Here is a 15399-nt window from a genome sequence, read left to right on the forward strand (position 1 = left end):
CTGTAGTTTTGAGTCTAAAACGTTCCAATCATCTGTCACAGCAAATGATGATAAACAGCTCTAAGTGACTTTCCATTGGTTTGAAACATTTGCTCATGTGAATCTCAATGTTTTTTGACAAGTTATTATGGGTCTTTCACTGTAAACTGACTTTTTTTCGGCCACTGAACGGCTCATTTAGGCAAAGAGGAAGGAACATATCAAACCCCCTGTTCCCCTTCACACACACACACACACACACACACACACACACACACACACACACAGAAGATTAAATGAAACAACACACGGCCCTGAAAAACACAAACGTGAAGTATTTCTCTGGCTTGTTTGCAGTCGGTGATGCACATCTAATCCTTCCACTGATGAGTGAGGCTGTTTCCTCCGATTTCAGAGCTGTGGAGTTTTTTTTTTCTTTTGCCATTAGTGCATTTAAACAAGTAAACCTGCTATTCTACTAAGATAAATATCTCAAAGCCATACAATATATGTTTAGCATAAAGAGAATAAAACCTATTTTTAGAACCTTTACCATTTCTTGAATTATGACTTAATGTTTATGACAGTTATGCACATTTCCGTCCTGAATTCTCATCACTGGAATGAAAAAAAAAAATAGATTTACTTTACATTTAAATCATAAAGTAAAGTGTTTCATTGTAGTCTTTGTTGTAGAGCCTTTAATTACACATATTTAAATAGAATTTGCATTTATAATAATAATAATTTGTTGTTGTTTTTATTCTTTTCCTCCCATATTACATTAATGAAGCTATATGTTTTACTCATTTTAACTATTTCACTATTTTTACTCATTTATAGCAATTTTGTAATAATTTTTCACAATTGTTATTATGCAGTATTTTTTTGTTGTTGTTGTTTTTATCATTTATTAGCATATTTATATTATAAGCACATTGTATTAAGGTAACATTTTAGTATATTGATTTTGTGGTGTTGTTGCTGTTTTTGTTATTTCTAAGCACATTACATTAATGTAATACAATTTAAACCAACATAAATTATATTCAGTACAACAAATACTAATATAATGTATCAAAGTGAAAAAGTGACGTGACATACAGCCAAGTTTGGTGACCCATACTCAGAATTTGTGCTCTACATTTAACCCATCCAAAGTGCACACACAAACACAACGTGAACACACACCTGAAGCAGTGTATAAAATGTATAAAGGTGTATTTAAAATGTATTGTAATAATATTTCCATCCTGTTTATGAAAAGTTTTTGCATTACAGATGCATTACAGATTACATTAAAAATAATAGTGTGTAATAATATAATTTTATATTACAAATAAATTCTGCCTTTTTCTTTTGTTTAATTTTTTGATGAATTACGGTATGACCTGGACAAAGGGAGCTGGTGCTGTGAGTTGGTGCTCTAATGTATCAAGCATGCTGTGAAAACAGCTTAAACAGAGAGCTGCAGCTGAAAGAATGAAAAGAGAGGGGAACCGATCGAAAGAGGGATTGAGAAAAGAAGAGAGAGGAGCCTGAGAGAGGGATTAGATGAGAAAGCTGCTCCCTGCGGCCTGAGGCTGTGGATCGACTGAACGCGCTGAGGCCACTTCCTCTCCTGACGCTCTGTTTGAGCCACAGAAAGGACTGGACATTCCTCCTATTGTCCTAAAGCAGAGGACACCAAGAGCTCAGGATCCCATGGGCCTCAGGGAAGAGAGACACAGAGAGAAAGAGTGAGACTGCAACTTTTAATACACATGCAAAGAACTGATGCTTCTGCTTGAAGTCAGATTTCAACCTGAACCAAGTTATATTTTATGGCCCCCATGATTAAATTGCAAGCCTGACTGATTAAAAAAGGAAAAACACCCTGTTCTTAGCAAGTTCTCCTCTCTGAGGATCTCATTAATGCCTCTTTTTGGGATTTAAGAGGCCAAATTAATACTCCATACAGTTTAGCAGCATATTCTCAAACTATTTGCCCAGTCCAAACCACATTAATATGTCAAAGTAAGAGGAAGTCCCAGGGCAAGACAGGAAGTATTCTGTGAAATACTGTTCTCCATTAACCCTGAAAAACACCTCTGATACAGTGAAGAAACAAGCACATCGGACGATGGTTTTCGCATCTAATGCATGCCTTTAGTATGCACTAGGTGATTCAACACAGTTAAAGATGAGGAAAAAACGATCAATTCCTTCTCTGCACTGATTGAATAATGGATGGAGGTCTTTCCCATGGCTTGCTGTGGTAATGGCTTCTTCATGCAGCGCTGCAGTGAATGCATAGTTTCCAGCCAATGTGCCATGCAGCGTCTCCACACGGGCCAGAGTTCAGCCCTCCGGTGAGTGATGGCCCGCTTCAACAGTCTTTGGCACTTTTTTCATAACCTCTTTCAAAATTAAATTTTTTAGCCTCTCTTTTCCTTGTTCTCTTGCAACCTCCACCAGAGGAAAATAATTTAAAATGTCGTATTTCAGAACATTTCCATTTCTTTAGTTTTCCCAGTGGGTCTTTAGTGCTGGTTTCAAGGGTCAAAGCCGCTTTGTAAGCAGATCGGGTTCTCCAAAGTAAAATAGCCACTCAAAATGGGAAAATATTTCAATTATAAGAGAATAGAGTCATGGTGATGTTTGAGTAACACTTTATGATGTCAACAACCAAAGAAATTAGGGGAACACCACATACACCACATGCTGACATCTTGTTGTTTTGGCATCACCTGAGCCTTAAAGGATTAGTTCACCCCAAAATGAAAATTCTGTCATTAATTACTCACCCTCATGTCGTTCCAAACCTGTAAGACCTTCGTTCACCTTTGCCGATCAAGTTATGATATTTTTGTTGGATTCTTTGATGTCTCTGATCTTCTGTAGTAATGAATTAAAGTTTTTCATGTTCCCAGAAACGTAGTAAGGACATCGGTAAAATAGTCTGTGTCACATCAGTGGCTCAACTTCAATTTTGTGACGATACAAGAATACTTTTTGTGAACAAAGAAAACAAAAATAGCAACTTTATTCAACAATTCTTCTCCCCAGAGTTACGTCTTCCACCATTTTGGAGAGTGTCACGATTTATATGCACACTTTACCCTAAGCGTAAACAACGCTGATTATGCCGATTACGTAAATAAATGTGAATAAACAAAGGGTGAATAAATAAAGACAACATTTTAATTTTGGGGTGAACTATCCCTTTAAATGCATACAGTAGTAAAATGAAAATGAAAATTCTCTCATCATTTACTTACTTTCAAGTTGTTCTAAACCTGTGTGAATTTCTTTCTTCTGTTGAACACAAAAGATAACTTGAAAAATGTTGGTAACCAAACAATTGTCCCAACTGATTTTTTTTCCATAGTATGGAAGTCAGTGGAGACCAGCAACTGTATGACTGCGTATGACGACTGTATGGCAGCCTGAAGGAAGTGCCTCTGTTACATTTACTCACATTCAGTGTTAGGGAAAGTTGCTTTAAAAAGTAATGCATTACATTACTATTGCGTTACTCCATAAAAAGTAACACATTTTTGTTACTTACTTTAATGGAAAGTAATGCATTACATTACTTTTGCATTACTTTTTCTCACCTGAGCTGGGCTTGCTTATTTATTTTTAATAACAAAAAACAACTTTAAAGGCCATTTCACACTAAAGGTGAAATGAATAAGCCTCAGGCTAAAGGAAGTACCTCTGCCTTTGCACTTACTCTCAATTTCTGTCAACATGGGGACAGGAGAGGTGTCAGTGAACGAATGGGAAAACAAAGTTGCGTTATTTTTTTGAAAAAGTAACCAAATATTTTCTTGTAAATGTAAAAGTAATGGATTACTTTACTGGTTACTTGAAAAAGTAATCTGATTACCTAATGTCATAGATTAAGATATCTTAACATCTATCATATCTAGCAAACATACACTCGTTCACATCCTTCTCTTCACTCTCTGAGGCAGAAGTCTCCAAACTCATCCTTTCTAATCATCCTACTACTTGTCCGCTTGATCCTATTTCATCTCATCTCCTTCAAGCCATTTCTCCTGCAGCTGTACCTGCACTCACTCACATCATTAACACATCCCTTCACACTGCTGTTTTTCCCTCAGCATTTAGACAGGCTCGTATAACCCAACTACTTAAGAAACCCACCCTTAACCCATCTCTTTTAGAGAACTACAGACTGGTTTCCCTTCTTCCTTTCATTGCAATAACACTTGAATGAGTTGTGTTCAACCAAGTCTCTGCCTTTCTCACACAGAAAAACCTCCTCGATAGCAACCAGTCTGGTTTCAGAAGTGGATATTTGACCGAGACTGCCTTGCTCTCAGTTGTTGAAGCACTATGACTGGCAAGAGCAGATTCGAAATCTTCAATAGTTATCTTGCTGGATCTGTCCACTGCTTTTAACACATTTAACCACCAGATTCTCCTGTCAACCCTATTGGCAAAGGGCATCTCAGGAAGCGCACTCCAGTGGTTTGAGTCTAACCTCTCAGATAGGTCCTTCAAGGTATCTTGGAGAGGTGAGGTGTCCAAGTCGCAGCATTTAACTACTGGGGTGCCTCAGGGCTCTGTTCTTGGACCACTTCTCCTCTCTGTCTACATGGCATCATTAGGTTCTGTCATTCAGAAACATGGCTTTTCATATCACTGCTATGCTGATGACACTCAACTCAACCTCTCATTCCATCCTGATGATCCGACGAAAGCTGCTCGCATCATTTCTTACTTACATTTAGATTTACTCACATTTCTTACTTACATTTCACTGCTGGTCATATGCTCTCCATATAAACATGTACTGTATGTGACAAATAAAAAACTTGAATCCTGAATCTTGAATCATCTCAGCTTGTCTAACAGACCTTTCTTGCTGGATGAAGGAGCATCACTTTCAACTCAACCTTGCAAAGGCAGAACTGCTTGTGGTTCCATCAAACCCATCGTTTCATCACAATTTCACCCTCCAGTTTGGCACATCAACCATGTCTTCTTCAAAAACAGCCAGAAACCTTGGAGTTATGATTGATGATCAGCTGACTTTCTCAGACTACATTGCTAAAACTGTCCGGTCCTGCAGATTTGCTTTATTCAACGTCAAGAAGATCAGGCCCATTTTTTTCAGACATGCTGCACAACTCCTTGTTCAAGCTCTTGTTCTGTCCAGGCTGGACTATTGCAATGCTCTCTTGGCAGGCCTTCCAACCAATTCTATCAAACCTTTACAATTAATCCAGAACACGGCAGCAAGATACATTTTTAATGAGCCAAAAAATGCATGTCACACCCCTGTTTATCAATTTGCACTGGCAACCAATAGCAGCTCGTATAAAATGCAAGGCATTAATGTTTGCCTACAAAACCACCACTGGCTCTGCACCCCTTTACCTAAATTCAATACTTCAGACTTATGTGCCCTCTAGAAGCTTGTGTTCTGCAAGTGAACATCGCTTTATTGTGCCATCCCAAAGAGGCACAAAATCTGTTTTCTTTTTATTTATTATACAATAAAAAAAAACCTTGCTACGTGTATCAATCTAAGCTCAATCAAATGCATCATGCCTGCAGCACCTCTGTTGTTTTTCTGTTTTCTTCTTTGAGTAATTTTTTTAAATCAACAGCCCATCTGTGAGCCATCTAGTGGACCCAACAATTAGCGCAGTCGATGCAGGCTAATACCTGCATTGACAAAATTTACGCGTAACATAGTGGTAAACAAAATGTATAAATAATGGTTTTATATTGTATCAAAATTTCGCATAATATGATGTTTAGTTAATCCACTCTAATTATGAAACACTTTTTTTGCTTCAATCTAAAGTTAAATTTGTGATTAAGTGCTTGTTAAATACACATGGAGAAAGTGAAAAACACTTTATTGGTCTATCTTGCTTAGCAACCAGATTTCAGACACATCTGAGCCATACTTGTTTTTTTCCTATCAAGAAATGGCAAAAAGCCCAAGAGTCTAAAAACATTCAACAGCATGCTTGTGTGTGTTCATTTCAGTGAGTGACAGTTTTGAATGTTGGCCTCATTTAAATCCCATTTAAAGTCATTATAGCCTGTGATACTGGCTTAGAGAGTGATGGCATGTCTGTTTGGCTGCTCTTTCAATGGTCAGAGTGCCGTTATGAGGCCAAGGGCCCCTGAATGCCCATGAATGCTACATTAATTAAAGCAACACCTGTTTGAAACTATTGACACGACAATAGTAAGACACGGCGAGCAGTGCACAAGCAGATTATCAGCAGCTGTTCCAGCGCTCCTCTGAATAGGGCCCTCGTCCGTCTCTATTGTGTGGCAGTTTCTGATTGGCTCTGTTGTTGCTAATGGAGTTTATAGTGGTTTAATTGAGTGGAGTAAATACACGGAGCACATCAATGGAGCGGCAGGCAGATGCTGGCGGAGATAATAAGGGACGGTCTATTCTCAAGTATTCAAAACTTATTCAAGACTCCATTATCCCTTTCAACCACGCGCAGGAGGGCGGAGAACAGCAGCACAGATGGCAGGGGTGACCGTTTTGGCCAGAGAAGAGCTTTCTGAGATTCTTTTCTTTCAAGCAAATGCAGCGAAAAGTGATGGGCTCTTTATTGACTATTCATTGGAGGTGAACACAGGTCCCTACAGCTGAATGAATGACCAGTGGAGCACAGAAAGAACGACCCAGACCTACATTTGCAGACTGGTTTATGCTGGTTAGTGCTGGTCTGTTCATGATCTGGCTAAAAGACCACTGAACTGAGAGCTGAATAATCACATCTATCTATCTATCTATCTATCTATCTATCTATCTATCTATCTATCTATCTATCTATCTATCTATCTATCTATCTATGAATTGTCTTTTTGGTCTTGTTTTGTCTTTTTACTTGCTTATTGGTTTTGTTTAGTTTTTTAAATGCTTTTTTGTTTAGTTTTGATTTGTCTTTTTACTTGCTGTTTTGTATGCTTTCGTTTTGTCTTTTTTTTTTTTTTTTTTGTTTTGTTTTTTGTTTTTATTTGGTTTTTTTGTTTAGTTTTGTTTGTTTTTGTTTTGGCTTTTTACTTGAAGTTGGGTCTTGTTTTGTTTTTTGTTGTAGCTTTTGTCATTTTTCTTGCTTATTGGTTTTGTTTTGTCGTCTTTTTACTAGCTTTTTTGTTCAGTTTTGTTCGCTTTTGTTTTGTTTTTAATTCGTTGTTTAGTTTTGTTTGCTTTCATTTTTCTTTGTATTTGCTGTTTTGTTTAGTTTAGTTTTGATAGCTTTTTGTCTTTTTACTTGCAGTTTATTTGTTTATTACTGTTTAGTTTTGTTTACTTTTGTTTTGTCTTTTTACTTGCAGATTGATCTTGATTAGTTCTGTTTAGGTTTGTTTACTTTTGTCATTGTACATGCTTATTGGTTTTGCTTTGTTTAGTCTTTTTAATAGATTTTTTTGTTCAGTTTTGTTTGCTTTTGTTTTGTTGTTTAATTTTGTTTGCTTTCATTTTTCTTTGTACTTGCTGTTCTGTTTAGTTTAGTTTTGATAGTTTTTTGTCTTTTTACTTGCAGTTTAATTTTGTTTATTACTGTTTAGTTCAGTTTTGTTTGCTTTTCTTTTGTCTTTTTACTTGCTGTTAGTTTATTTTAGTTTAGTTTTGTTTGCTTTTGTTTTGTCTTTTTATTTGCAGTTTGGTCTTGTTTAGTTTTGTTTAGTTCCATTTAGTTTTGTTTACTTCTGTTGGTGTTTTAATTGCTGTTTAGTTTAGTTTAATTTGTACAGAACTGCCTTTTCTTTGATGGAACCTCTGGCAAAGGTGTGTAAGAGTAGCATGCTCTCATAATTACTTTCTGTGATATGGACACACAGCTTGAGGTTATGACAATGGATGATGTGACAAAGAAGGGGTTGGATCAAGACACACTGGATCCCAGAATGCACCTGGATGTGCAGCCCAGCCGTCTGTTCATCTCACTCGCAGCCAAATGAACAATAAGAGCCCTCACTAAAAAATACTACAATACCCTTCACGAAACACTGTTACCACCCTTTCCTTCTCCACAACACATACACTAAGCCCTGAGAAAGCCTGTGCACAATACAAGGGGCAGGAACTGACCAGCCTATGAATACAGAGCCCCCCATTATCACACCATGTGTTCAGTCTAAACGCTGCGGTTCCCAGGCATGAGATGTATTATTCAATTCAATGAATGCCACTTGACAGAATAAGAGAAAGAGAGAGGCTATGAATGAAGAGAGTTAGTACGGCTAATTCATCCTTTATCTCCCTAAACAGCATTTCATTGTAATAGACTTCTAATTGACTTTGGCCAATCTGCTCGCTCAAGGATTTGAAAAGGATCTTGGGGGGTTTGGGGGTGAATGCATGTGCCGTCACTCACAACAAAACATCACTAAATGTGACACCATGACAGGACCGTTAGGAAGAAAAGTACATTGAAAATAGAGCTGGGTGATACTGATCAATGTATAGAGAGAGAGAGAAAGATGCACAATTTTTAAGTGTTAAATATTAGTGGAACATATTGGAAGCATGCTGAAATATATTTTGAAATAAATTTGAAAGTATACTTAAACAGTATATACACTGTGGGCTCTGGTGGGCTCAAATGATCATAACTCAGAGCAATTTCTCAAAATCATAAACCTTTGGTACAAAATGCATTTTGCAAAATGACAGATAATCTAATAAAAGAAGGGAAAAACTCACAAAGGCCAAATTTAAATCGTTGTGGAGTAGGAAAAGTCGTACCAACCCTGTGTTCAGAGACTCTGATATCCCACAATACACTTGGGGCATAAATCACCGCCGCTCACTACAGAGGAAAAAGAGAACATGAGATTTCATTAGCAGCCACATTCAACTAAAATGATACAAAATCTGTATTTGCAGATACTGTATAATGTTATGGCTGCAACGCCACATGAGTTGTGTAAATATAACTGCATATGTTATTAATCCCAGCTCATTATCTGTGGTTACTCAAATATAAATTGCAAATACATATATATATTTTTGAAATAGAAAATGTATTTAGCTTTAGACCTTCATTTACCAAAATATATTTAAAAATGCTTTTCAGGGCAAGAAAATAAATTGGCAATAAAAAAACTTACTATAATAAATCTAATAATAAATCTTACTAATAATAAATCTTACTATATCCTACAATAAGGCTAAATGCAGAATGGAATAGCCTATTAGAGATCAAAACTAAATTTCTAATCATTTATTCATGTTTTTTTCACATAATGTAATATTCAATTTTTTGGAACATTGTAAATTATGGTCCTTGCAGATTTTTGTTAAAATGTATTATGTTAAAATATTATAGACAACAAATTTCTTTTTTTTTTTCTTTTTCTTGGATTGAAATAAATAGGGCAAATTTTCTTTTAAAATCTATTTTATTTGTAATATATATATATATATATATATATATATATATATATAGTTTTTTTTTAATATACAAAAAATAGTCAAAACATATATTGGTAGAAAATATGCAAATATATCTTGATTCATATTTGAATAAACATTTTGGGAATTTTTTGTATGTTTTGAAATTGTATTTATTTATTTATTTATGAGAACGTTTCATAAAAATAAGTTTAAGCTTAAATGTTAAAACAGTGGATGCTGTGGAAAACAAATGAAAATAAGTTTCGAGAAAAGGTTTAGCAGCATTTGTTTGAGAATACAATAAAATTCAGCCACTTGCAAGTGTGGCTAAGTGTCCAAATACAACGTGGGCACATTCTGGTTTCTTTTTGTGTTGTGCATGTTTTTGTGTCTGCCATAACCAAATCAACCATCCTATAAAAGCAAACTGATGTTTTAATAAACTCATATTTTAATACGACATTTCACAAGCTTTACCACAGCAGTTTAATCTCAGACTTTCTGGAAAAGCGAAGAAAACAGACTGGATCTATGAATAGAAGAGTAAACATAGAATGAGACTCCACACGAACAATAAAAAGAACAATTTTGTGTTCAAGCTAACCATAACTACTGTCGACGGGCAAACAATGGTCATTTCCTAGTTTAAAAACCTCTATATAAGCCTTTAAATGGCCTAGAATTGGTCTGAGAGATAGAAATCAATGTCCAGACAATAAAAGTGTGGCTTGTTTACGGACCCCTTCCCTTCCGCCTGTCGGAGTCTGACTGAGAGACCCGTTACCCAGCATTCCCCAAAAGCCGAGGCCTCTATAGTGTAATTAGTAAATCATTACGTAAAGCCTTTGCATCAGTATAACAAGGGCATCATTGCATTCCTGTGACTCTTTTTGCTGTTAAGCTCCAGTCAAGCTGCTTTCCAGGGTCAATGTTCAGTCAGAGGTTTGCTGGCCGTGGAACTCCAGTGATGCATCTGAATACTTGTTATTTTATAACTAATAAAAGAGATCCTTTGCAGTCTGTGAATTTCACACACTGACCTCGATGTTTAAGACTGAAGATGCTTAGGATAAGAGTAGACGTCTAAAAATGTGTGAGGCTCAAAAATCCAATATCCTTTTGTAATGCATGTTTTGTCAGCGGCAAGAGAGACTATTTATAAACAATGTACGTTTGCAATTATTTGCAACTGTACTTATTATACAATAATGTTTTGAGCTAAACTTTCTTGTATTATAATTATCCATTAATTCCATTGTTTTTATATATATAATATATATATATATATATATAATATCTATATATATATAATATATATGTTGTGTGTGTGGTGTGGTGTGTGTGTGTGTGTGTGTGTGTGTGTGTGTGTGTGTGTGTGTGTGTGTGTGTGTGAAACAAATAAATAAATACGCAATAAATAATTAAATAAATTATACAAAAAGCATACGTCAATTTGGCTTAGGGAAAGACATCATTACAACGATTTAAAAAAGTTATCAATTATTCTAAAACCTTGCATTTGGTGCCACCTGCTGGCCTTATTAGTATCAATAAAATATATGTTTGAAATATGAAATATATGATTGGTTTTAAACGAATAATTTGGTAGCGATTTGTCTCCGCAAATATTTGCAGTTTTGTGTGAAATATCTTATCATATCAAGACACGGCTGTATTAAAAGTTATCTGCTACGGTTGCCCTTAACATTAGTTTTTGTTTCTTAATATCAACACAACTCAAATAAAATATCGAAAGTACATTGTACCTACTGTTAACGGAAAGTCTCTCTCTCTCTCTCGAATAATAATAATAATTGTATTTATTTGTGAAGCGCTTCCACCGCGCATGCGCAGTCGGTCAGGCGGATGTTGACGCGCAAACCAGCTGCAAACTTTCCTCACTCAATCGCTAAACCTGCCGCATTAATCAGCCTCTGGTAATCACTGCTATTGAACTGTTATTAGTTAATGAGCGCAGGCGTGTCGTGATGGTGTTTTAGTTCGATGTTTTGGGGGGTTTTCAGGTTTGTGAACCCGATGGCTGCTTTTGTTTATTTCCTGTTGCTTGCATCTGAATTCAGATGATCTGTTATCACTGATATTACAGTTATCAACCCATTTACTAAATGCAGTCTAGATTCTAGATCATGCAAACTCGTATTTAACGGTATTTTTGCTGTTCTGTGATATTGGGAGGATCATCGCAGCTTTAGCTGTGATTGCTAACGTAACTGTTTATGCGAGGCTAGGAATAAATGTGAATTCACTTTTGTTTGTTTTTTTAAATGTATGTGAACTGCTTCATTTAGCGCCAGTTTAATGTAGGTTATGTTTAAGATAGCATGGATAAACAGATCTATTAAAAATAAATCAAAAAGATATAATGGTTGCTAATGACAGTTTGGATTGATAATGTCATAAACTCGTAAATACGTGTTGAGGTAACGTTAAATGCATACAAAGAGTCATTTCAAGCATTTGTATTAAATGTGTGTGTGGGTGTGTATATATATATATATATATATATATATATATATATATATATATATATATATATATATATATAATAAATGCTTTTTGTGTCTTCTGAATATCTGGCGTTGTTTTGTCTTCAGGTTGCCAGATCCCCCGTCATGAAATCGTCCTGATTAATTGACATGTTTTGGTAAAATGGCCGCTGAGCTGTTTCCTGCCAAAAAACTGGCCCCTGTCGCACCCACCGCTGTCCAGCAGTTCCAGCAGCAGAACGTGTGCAACAACAACACCATTCAGGGATGTAACTGGCAAGGCTTGTATCCCTCCATCAGAGAGAGGTGAGGCACTCTTTCTGTTGTGCATTGCTCTGTTCTACTGAAGCCACTGTACGTGTAGGGTCTCACTCGTTTGTCTTCTGCAGAAACGCAGTCATGTTCAACAACGAGCAGATGGCCGATATTCATTTTGTGGTGGGACCTCCTGGAGGAACCCAGAGAGTGCCAGGACACAAGGTACAACATTACCACACTTGAATGAACCTGGAGGAACCCAGAGAGTGCAAGGTCATATAAATGCAAAATATATTGTATATAATGCAAAATCATATTTTTTTTCCTCTGGATTTTGGGGTGACGTATGACTGGGACTTGTTCTTGGATGATGCTTATAATCTCTTTTTGAATTCGTTGTCTTTCACTCTTTCAGTATGTCCTGGCTGTGGGAAGTTCTGTATTTCATGCCATGTTCTACGGAGAACTGGCCGAAGATAATGATGAGATCCGGATCCCTGATGTTGAGCCACCCTCATTCCTGGCCATGTTGAAGTACAGTTTTCAAAGCTGTTAATGAAACAAAACATTTTTACCAATTTATTTATTTATTTTTTTGTGATGGGGCCATGAAGATAGCACTTGAGGTCCAAAAGTCTGAGAACACTAGTGATTTATTTTTCTAACAACATAAAAATATTAGTATCATTTATTAATTTTACTTTATATAGATTATAGATTTTATGGTGTATATAAATAATTTATACACATGCATGCATACATACATACACACACACACACACGTATAACTTTTTTGATGCATTTATAGTTCTAATATTTTTCCAGTACTAAAACAATGTTGTGGTGTTTAAAGATGAAAATTTTTCAGGTTTAATTTACTTTTTAGAACTCTCTTTCTCTCTCTCTCTCTCTCTCTCTCTCTATATATATATATATATATATATATATATATAATTTATTTATTTATTTATTTATTTATATAGATTAAATGCATTTAAATTCTACTTTATTGCATTACAAAATCTCAAAATGTTATGTTACAGGGTCTTTAAGGATAAAAATATAATTTATTTGACAGCATTTTTTATTAAAATAGGGAAATACATTTTCAATTTATTTAGAAATTTATAAATGTAATCTTTTTTTTTTTTCATAAATGGTTATCAGTTTAACAATTTGAGTGAATGTTTAGTATTTGGTTTGTCTCTCATTTGCTTAAATGACAGCAGCATTCAGTAGAATTTACAGAATTGTCTGCGCTCTGTTGTCAGGTATATCTACTGTGATGAGATCGACCTGTGTGCAGACACTGTTCTCGCCACGCTGTATGCCGCCAAAAAATACATCGTTCCCCACTTGGCCCGTGCTTGCGTCAACTTCCTGGAGACCAGCCTGAGCGCACGAAACGCCTGCGTCCTGCTATCTCAGAGCTGCCTGTTCGAGGAGCCCGACCTCACGCAGCGCTGCTGGGAGGTGATCGACGCGCAGGCCGAGCTCGCGCTCCGCTCCGAGGGGTTCTGCGACATCGACGCTCAGACCCTGGAGAGCATCCTGCGGCGCGAGACGCTCAACGCCAAGGAGATGGTGGTGTTGGAGGCGGCATTGAGCTGGGCGGAGGCCGAGTGTCACCGACAGGAACTCCAGCCCAGCATCGAGAACAAACGGCTTGTTTTGGGAAAGAATATCTACCTGATACGGATCCCGGCGATGGCGCTCGATGATTTCGCCAACGGTGTGGCGCAGTCCGGCGTGCTGACACTCAACGAAACCAACGATATCTTCCTGTGGTACACAGCGGCCAAGAAACCGGAGCTCAAGTTCGTCTGCAAACCACGCAAAGGGTTGACGCCGCAGAGGTGCCACCGCTTTCAGTCCTGCGCCTACCGCAGCAATCAGTGGCGATACCGCGGGCGCTGCGACAGCATCCAGTTCGCCGTGGACAAGCGCGTCTTCATCGCTGGGTTCGGGCTGTACGGCTCCAGCTGCGGCTCGGCTGAGTACCAGGCCAAGATCGAGCTGAAGCGCCAAGGCAGCGTGACGCTCGGCGTCGCCATCATCAAGTACTTCTCCGACGGCTCCAGCAACACCTTCCCCGTCTTCTTCGAGTACCCGGTGCAGATCGAACCCGACACCTTCTACACGGCCAGCGTGGTCCTGGATGGGAACGAGTTGAGTTATTTTGGCCAGGAGGGGATGACGGAGGTCCAGTGCGGGAAGGTGACCTTCCAGTTCCAGTGCTCCTCAGACAGCACCAACGGGACGGGTGTGCAGGGGGGGCAGATCCCTGAACTCATATTTTATGCTTGAGAGCGTCCCGCTTGATTCATTAGAACCCAGTGTTTAGTGAAGTGCTGCTCAGAATTTGCACGAAGGCTGCAAAAAGATTATTAGAGATTACTGACAATCCATATAGACTATGTTAGAAGTGTTTGTGCATCTAAAAGAGTGACGTTTGGTTATCATTTACTCAACCTCACTGTCGTGTTTCATGCTGCTGTTTTCAGTCCAGGATCAATGGAGACTGGGGCTGTCGGAGCTCAGAAATATTAAAGCGGTCTATATAACTTGTGAGCTGTAATTTACAACACACACAAATTTGCGGTCAGTAGGCAACATTTGAAGTGGATCAAAACCTTTCACCAAAGCTGTCCTAAAACCAAAATGCATTCTTGTATTAAGACAACTTTGATTAACTTTTTTTTTTTTTTTGATCCACTTCAAATGTTGTTTACTGTATTTTTAAATAATAAATTAATACTTTTATTCAACTAGGATCCATTAAATGAAGTAAAAGTTACAATAATGACAATGTTACGAAAGGTTTCTATTTCAAATAAATTCTGTTCTTTTGAACCTTCTAATCATCAAATAATTAATAAGCAGCAGCACAGCTGTTTTCAACATTCATAATAATAAGAAATGCTTCTTGAGCAGCAAATCAGCATATTAGAATGATTTGTTTATTGTCATGTGACACTGGAGACTGGAGTAATGATGCTGAAAATTCAGCTTTGCATCACAGGAATAAATTACATCTTCAAATATATTCAAATCAAAAAGTGTTGCTTTAAATTGTAATAATATTTCACAATATTACTGTTTTTACTGTATTTAAGCAAATCAATGTACCAACCCAAAACTTTATTTTTTTCCTTTGATTAGTTTTCAATTGAACGAGTGAATTATTTTGAATCAATAACGACCAGTTTCCTCCCATAAAAGCTGTCTTGTGACTTAAGATCACTTGTAAAATGGTGC

General features: G+C 37.0%; 2 protein-coding genes and 1 long non-coding RNA gene across 6 annotated transcripts in view; 2 read left to right on the forward strand and 1 right to left on the reverse strand.

The window, feature by feature from the left end:
* Positions 1-1216: 1216 nt before the first annotated feature.
* LOC109049510 lies at positions 1217-11272 on the reverse strand. The gene is made up of 3 exons (XR_006160651.1): positions 11147-11272; positions 8684-8789; positions 1217-1689 (listed from the first exon to the last, which is right to left on the reverse strand). It is a non-coding gene; the product is annotated as an uncharacterized LOC109049510 (long non-coding RNA).
* LOC109055918 (BTB/POZ domain-containing protein 3) overlaps positions 11216-15399 on the forward strand; it is a 102839-nt gene continuing 98655 nt past the window's right edge. Inside the window, exon 1 of one of the 2 annotated variants that reach the window (XM_042762191.1) lies at positions 11216-11313. The gene's annotated coding sequence lies outside the window, so the exon portion shown is untranslated. Of the gene's footprint in view, positions 11401-15399 lie in introns of both variants that reach the window. The other variant, XM_042762195.1, reaches the window with a different exon arrangement.
* Positions 11233-15082, forward strand: LOC109053050 (BTB/POZ domain-containing protein 3-like). 3 transcript variants are annotated; one of them, XM_042762159.1, is made up of 5 exons: positions 11233-11313; positions 11992-12189; positions 12273-12363; positions 12557-12675; positions 13413-15082. In XM_042762159.1, the coding sequence occupies exons 2-5, from the start codon at positions 12047-12049 to the stop codon at positions 14446-14448; spliced, it is 1389 nt and encodes a 462-aa protein (XP_042618093.1). In that variant the 5' UTR covers positions 11233-11313; positions 11992-12046; the 3' UTR covers positions 14449-15082. The 3 variants fall into 3 exon arrangements, with proteins under 3 accessions (XP_042618093.1, XP_042618099.1, XP_042618107.1); XM_042762165.1 differs by having other exon boundaries at positions 11265-11400; XM_042762173.1 differs by lacking the exon at positions 11233-11313 and adding an exon at positions 11661-11817.

The sequence above is a fragment of the Cyprinus carpio genome, chromosome A1 (assembly GCF_018340385.1).
Source record: "Cyprinus carpio isolate SPL01 chromosome A1, ASM1834038v1, whole genome shotgun sequence".
Taxonomy (NCBI): domain Eukaryota; kingdom Metazoa; phylum Chordata; class Actinopteri; order Cypriniformes; family Cyprinidae; genus Cyprinus; species Cyprinus carpio.

What these genes read in the sequence shown, in the direction of transcription:
- LOC109053050 (XM_042762159.1), top strand. Translation starts at nt 12,047, where the DNA reads ATGGCCGCTGAGCTGTTTCCTGCCAAAAAACTGGCCCCTGTCGCACCC. An exon ending in AGAGAGTGCCAGGACACAAG is followed by an intron (nt 12,364 to 12,556) that starts GTACAACATTAC and finishes TCACTCTTTCAG; the next exon opens with TATGTCCTGGCTGTGGGAAG. An exon ending in TCATTCCTGGCCATGTTGAA is followed by an intron (nt 12,676 to 13,412) that starts GTACAGTTTTCA and finishes CTCTGTTGTCAG; the next exon opens with GTATATCTACTGTGATGAGA.